This window comes from Hakea prostrata, chromosome 7 (assembly GCF_041222555.1).
Source record: "Hakea prostrata isolate BN-2017 chromosome 7, UWA_Hpros_2, whole genome shotgun sequence".
In the NCBI taxonomy this organism is placed as follows: Eukaryota; Viridiplantae; Streptophyta; class Magnoliopsida; order Proteales; family Proteaceae; genus Hakea; species Hakea prostrata.
Genome location: NC_142606.1, coordinates 15485736 through 15492260, shown reverse-complemented (window position 1 = coordinate 15492260; position 6525 = coordinate 15485736). Strand labels below are relative to the sequence as shown.

General features: G+C 37.8%; 1 protein-coding gene across 1 annotated transcript in view; it reads left to right on the top strand.

The window, feature by feature from the left end:
- The first annotated feature begins 1350 nt into the window (after positions 1-1350).
- The window catches only part of NRB4 (mediator of RNA polymerase II transcription subunit 15a-like protein), a 33087-nt gene continuing 27912 nt past the window's right edge, over positions 1351-6525 (top strand). Inside the window, exons 1-2 of the mRNA XM_089163485.1 lie at positions 1351-1892; positions 1989-2116. Coding sequence (XP_089019611.1) covers positions 2010-2116 — 107 coding nt within the window. The 5' untranslated portion in view covers positions 1351-1892; positions 1989-2009. The remainder of the gene's footprint in view (positions 1893-1988; positions 2117-6525) is intronic.

The following is a 6525-nucleotide window of genomic DNA, read 5'->3' as shown; positions in this document are numbered from 1 at the left end:
CTGAGTGGGCGAGAAATGATTTAAGCAGATAATGATTTAAAGCAGATAATGCCAGCTTTAGTTTGGATTCTCATCACGTTTCTCATGTCGAATTTTGATAATGTTCTTTTTCACAAAGGAGATTCTTGTTCATTTCTACTCTCTAATATGTCGACAATTATTCAAATGCGACATCTGTGAGCATCAAGTAACCATTTCAATAAAAGTCTTGAGAATCAACAACCTTGATCTGCTTGTATTGATCAAACCATTGTTCCCATAAAATGGGTTCTTGCAACTTTGGCCATAAAGTGCAATCGGCGTTTACTGTCTTAAGTTTGCTGTAAACTGGTTTAAACACATTATTACCAAACAAAACACTTCATCTGATGGGAATCACAAAATTGCTTTATATGATTATTACAAGTAAAGTAGATATCAATGCAACAAAATTTATGAAGTAACAGCAACATTGTTCCAATTTGGAATTAGATATATGATTCACATCCTCTGTAATTCCTTTCCTTACAATTCCCTGTAATTCCCTCATAGGATTGTGCCACGTGGCATTTAAGTGATCCAACGATTACCTAATTTAAACTAAATTTGAATTTTATTTAAACCCACTCAAGGTTATTAAATATGCTATTTCATCAATTAACTAATTGATTAATAGTGGAGGCCATTAGTATGTTCAGGCAAAGTCTAAGATTGGATTTGTAAGTTTAATCTAATAAAAAATGAAATGAAATTATTAATAACATCTATTTCTTCTTCCTCTATTCCTTCTCTAATACAGTTATTCTCCAAGTTCAATACAACTGATTTTTTGGAGAGACATAGAGAAAAAAAGTTGGTTTTTGTGGGAGATTCACTGAACATAAATATATGAGGATCTCTTGTTTATATCCTTTGAGATTGAATTAGAAATAATAAAAGAGTCATGAGAACTTATGGAAGATGATTTTTTTTTTCACTACTTCAAGACGATAGCAAAAGAACTACTACTACAATCAAAGGGTCTAAACTTGATCCATGCAAATGAAAAATTTTAATTATTATAAAAAATTATCTTAACTAACCCATAACTAATGGGATAAAGAAACATAAATTTTATTTAACGATTTAGATTTAGTTAATCGATCGGACACTAAAAATTGAGGGCGTTTAGTACGCTACCTCCTTTCCAATTAATTATACCAAACCAAATCATCCAATAATAACCGAAAGCAGCGAGCAGAGATTCTGGGCCCGGGTTTGGCACTTGGGCACTTTTTTAATTTCTGATTTGAGTTTTCCTTTCAAGTCACGGAAGTCTCGAATTCTTTATTCGAGAGTCGAGACTCCATTTAAAGATGGGTGGATGAGAAGCTCGAAGGCATGCCGGTGAACGGCGGCCATAACTATAAGGTAGCGAAATTCCTTGTGGGGGTGAACTGGGTTCAGAACGTCGTGTGACAGTTCGGTCTCTATCCGTCGTGGGCGTAAACTATAACGGTTCTAAGGTAGCGAAATTCCTTCTAATTCCTTCTGGGGTGAACGGAAAGCGGAACGCGAGCTGGGTTCAGAACGTTGTGAGACAGTTTGGTATCTATCCGTCGTGGGCGTAAACTATAACGGTTCTAAGGTAGCAAAATTCCTTCTAATTCCTTCTGGGGTGAACGGAAAGCGGAACGCGAGCTGGGTTCAGAACGTTGTGAGACAGTTTGGTCTCTATTCGGTGTGGGCATAACTATAACGGTTCTAAGGTAGCGAAATTCCACAAACTTGTGGGGTAAGTGTTGACTTGTACGGCGATCTGGAAAGGGAAAATCACATAGGAAAACAGGTAGCGAAATTCTTGTGGGGTAAGTGTTGACTCGCACGGCGATCTGGAAAGGGAGAATCACATAGAAAAACATAGTAGATTTCAGGTTTCTGCGGATCTTTTGTTCATATTTTCGGGAATTTAATTTCTAGGTTTGTTTGGTTACGGAGGGGTTTTTACTCTGTAATTTCATTTTGGATAGTTTTTTCCGTGAGCTTAATATATGGATAACAATAACTGGAGACCTACTCAAGGGGAGCCTAACATGGATACCAGCGATTGGAGAAGTCAACTTCAACCTGAATCTCGTCAGAGAATTGTTAATAAAATGTAAGATTCTTCTTGTTTATCTGTCTCTCGCGATTCTGTTTTTAATAAATCTACAAAATTGATCTTCATGGGTTTCCTCTATTTGGTCATCAACTGCCTTTGATTAGGAACTGAATGAATAGAAAGCAAAGCATGTTTTCTACAAAATTTTCCAGTTGAAACATGTAGGGTTTTGAATGGATGGATTGTCTTCACCATGTGTTTATTGTTGTTAAAGTGTTAAAGTTGGTTTGTATATTTTCTTATACTATTGAAGAGCTAGGGGTGGACCAAAGATTACCTTAAGAAAAGTGGTGAGAAAGGATATGCATAGCTTAGGCCTTGTATCTAGCATGTCAAGAATCCATGTAGCCGATCCTATTTAGTTGGGACAAGGCTTGTTGTTGTTGTTGTTGTACTATTGATGGGTTGAAAAAAATTTAATTTGATGAGTTGCCTGCAATTTTTTCCCCATCATCTACTGTTTTAAGGTTATCGACAATTTATCATCTCGTTTTCACTTTAAGAGAAACATGACTTATGTGACGGAAGAATAGATAGTTCTGTCCCGAAGAAGCAAATATATTTGTTTATATACAAACCAAGCTAAACTTTATGACAGATTATTAGCTAAGTTTGCAGCGTTCAGATAATAGAGTAAGAGCTGGTTGTGTATCCTGAAGTCTGATATGGATGGCTAATGTGATTGAATTTTCCCTTTTTATCCTTATCTAATATTGGTGGCTAAATTTCATACACATTATGGCTTTTAAATCTGTCGAAACATGAGAATGTAATAAAAAAAAAAAAAAAAGAACATAATTTGCAAAACAGAATAAATCTAGTGGATGGCTGGTCTTCTGTAAGTGGAAAGAAAGTACTGTAGTTGGATGCAAGTTTGTGATGAAATAATAGGAAGTTTTTTTTTTGTGGCAAATGATTTAGCAACCTAGGGTTTCCACTTAATTGAAGTCAGAAGCCAGTGGACTGCAGTGAGTTATGGTGAAGGAATGAATAGTATATTGCACAACCAAAATTCGTATCCCAAGTCCTCTTACTCATTCAAGTTCATTTAGTTGATGGTAATGATGTAGCCTCAGTACAATTGAGGGCTAGTAATGAAGATCAGCCAAAGAACCAACTCAAGTTTGGAGCAAAAAAGGGTTTTGAAACCAATTTTAGGGAAGCAGGAATTTTTTTGGGTAGCTCTTTTCAGGTTTTGGGATGACTGCTCTGGCTAAGATGGTGTGTGGGGAATGGGTTAACAAAAAATTGTTTCAGGATCGAAAGAACTTGGATGGGAAAAAGTTGATTTTTTGGACTGGATAGGGTTTTAGGGCTATGATGTAGGTGTTTTGTCTTACAAGTTAAAATTTCCTCTGCACAAGCCTTTCTTTTGAGGGCTTTGATAAGGAAAACTGTAACCAAAAAAAAAAAAAAAAAAAGAAAAAGGGAAAAGATAAAAACCGCCCAAAAACACAACAGAAAGAGGGATCCAGTGAGTTGATTGGCTTGGACCTAATATCAAGTCTAGGTTAGGTCCTCTGGGGATGATGCCTGAAGCTTAGTGGGGACCAAAGGGTTAGGATAGATCTAGGTTCCTGGGTGGGGTTTCTTGAAAAAGTCGATCTCAAGAAAAAATGCAGGATTTTGTTTATAGGAGATGGGGCTACATCTGGGATCAATGAGGAGACAGTGAGGGGGATCTTTGGGTTTAATCATAAGGTAAACCAATGGCTGGTTTATTATCTGGTCTTGAAAGTGAGTTTATTGTGTTGGTGGGAGGATCTTGGGTAATCAAGAAATAGCAAAAAGGGGACAGGAAAGGGGAGGCACGAGTTGGATCTGCAGGCTTGCCTCCCTTTAGATGTGATCCTCTGTGCATTAGTTTGAACTTTGAAGAATGAAGGTTCATCACACACAATACTGATTCCACAGTCAGTTCAGGGGCTACACCTTAAACTCGAACTCCAATTGAGCAACTTTGACTTTAAAAGCATGCAATCTGGATTTTAATCAGCAGGCTATAAGGCTATAACACATACCTGGATTTATGATTTAGACAAGTGACATAGCCTTGGATTTAGGATTCGACCAAAGGTCCAAATCTGCAGGATCTAAAAACCAGAACCAAATACAAGTGAATTCGATGTTCAAAGGAGTGACCTTTTTAGGGTTTTGATGCTCAGTTAGGGAACTGGCTTTGGGTAGTGATGTGCAGGCCCTAGGTCTGGACAGATGTAGGTTTCGAGTGATTTCAAGGTTTCCTAAATTCTAGACTTAGTTGAGTAGAAATAGGAGTCCTTGGTCAAAGGGGCTAGAAGGGTGTTGTAGGGCTGTAACTTGGATCAGATGGAATCCTAACAGTGGAAGGGTTCCTCCAGGTTTGAGTCAATTCTGCCGGTTAGATTGGCATAGTAGATATGAAGTTTGAATTTGCCCAAGGGATCTAAAATTCAAAAAAAGGGCTCATTCTTGGGTTTTAGTCATCTAATGCGGCTGGGAATTGGAGGTGAGCTGTGGTAATGGAGGGGGTTACATGGTTAAAAGATGAGAGTGATCTATTGGCTTGATGGGGCCAGGTGGAAAAATCTCAAACAACTTGCTTATATTTGGAAAGCAATTTGGAGAAAAGTTGCAGGTTTAATGGAGTATACCTGAATCTTAAAATAGGACTTAAGAAGAAAGGTCCCCTACGTGGGGAGTGTGGGGGATGGGGATTCCCTACTGGGTTCCTGACCTAGTTTAGTGGTCAATGATGAGCTGCTAATGCAGATCTCAGAAATGTCTGCTATGGTGAGGTTAACTATTCAGGAATTTGAAGAAGGCTAAAATCACCGGGGAAAGGGAAAGAGATACGCGAGCACACACTCTCAAAATTTCTTTTTTATTCATTCAAATGATGATTGGGTAACAAGCATGTATATAAAAGGAAAAAAAGAAGAGAAAAAAGACATCCTTGTCGAAGTATGAAACTTGGAAAAAAATGCAACTTGTCTAATTCATTCCAATGTAGGTACTAGGTAACCCAAAATAAAATATTGAATTGCATAATTCCAACTCTGTTGGACCAGAAAGACTTGGACCTGTTCTTGTTGGGTTGGGCTTGCAAAATCTAGCATGCCAATCCAACCAGTCTATTAATTCTATATCAACTGCCCAGCAGACTCAAGGAAGAGGAACAAGAGGTCCTTGGCCAGCTTCTAATCTCACAATATAGAACATAGGGTATTACAATTCTGTCCATTTGTTCTTCCCCTCAAGGAGGTATATATTGATTGCTGATCAGCCTTGCAACTCATAAATAAATATTAAACAAAATCCCAATGAAATGAAACTTGGAAATCCCATAAATTTAGGGCTCCTTGTAGACTTATGACTTGGACATTCTGATCTGCATCAATTCTCCCGGTTTTGAGAAAAGCACGCTCATGAGTTCTGTAACATGAGAGAACCAGCCATGATATCGGCATCCACAAAAATGGGGTAATGATCCAACGTGTCTCAAGGTCAACCGGCTGTTGGTGGTGAACAATTTCTCTTCAATGGAATCTGTACATGGGGTTTTACAATTGAATCACACTGTCAAACGATTCTTCAATTTCCACTTCTATCAAACCATGCACATCAATTTGATTGTTGCTTTCATGGATCTCAGATTCTTCCACATTTGATTAATCTTCTAAGGATTGTAACATACTTAACATTGTTAGAAGTGGTTAATATTTGCGAGCTCCCGCAGACTTTTTGTCAAGTTTGAAAGCTCTTCTTGCATTTTAGAGAACCCATCATTGATCAATCATGATAAATCATCTAGATCAATCTCCATGTATTGGGTTCATGACATTAATGGGAGATTTGTACATAAGTGGGTCTCTAGAGGGGAATGGTGGATTAGTAAATAGTGGAACTCGTTGTAACTGGGTTTCTTTTTCCTTCGAAAACAGAAAAGAATAGCTGAAGAGTGGGAGCTGCTGTTAATCCCTTTTTCCCCCCTCTGAAGAACTATTGCTGGTTCGTAGAACAAAGTTAGTCAAGGAAGAGAGGGATTAGAGGAAGAAAAGATTTAAGTGTAGGGATGTTTGGCTCTGATATCATATGAAGTAGGCCTAAATGCCTTGTTGGACTACAATGGTAGGGTTCAGTGAAGGAGAATGGAAGATTAAGAAGGGGGGATCATGCAGTGTCAATAAACCAGTTCAATCGTTTCCTGTCCAACCCAAAAGAACTGGTCCAATGGGGTTTGGTCCAACAATAGTCAGACCTAATTAAGTATTTTACTTCAATTTTGATTTTAGCTTTTTATTTGTTTAAAAATTCCTACATTGAGCGAGTACACTTTGGTTTGGAGTCCGTGGTTTTGATTTCAACTAGGATTTGTGTTTTACTTTCTTTAAATAGCTTGTATAGGATTTTCAGATCGAATAGAT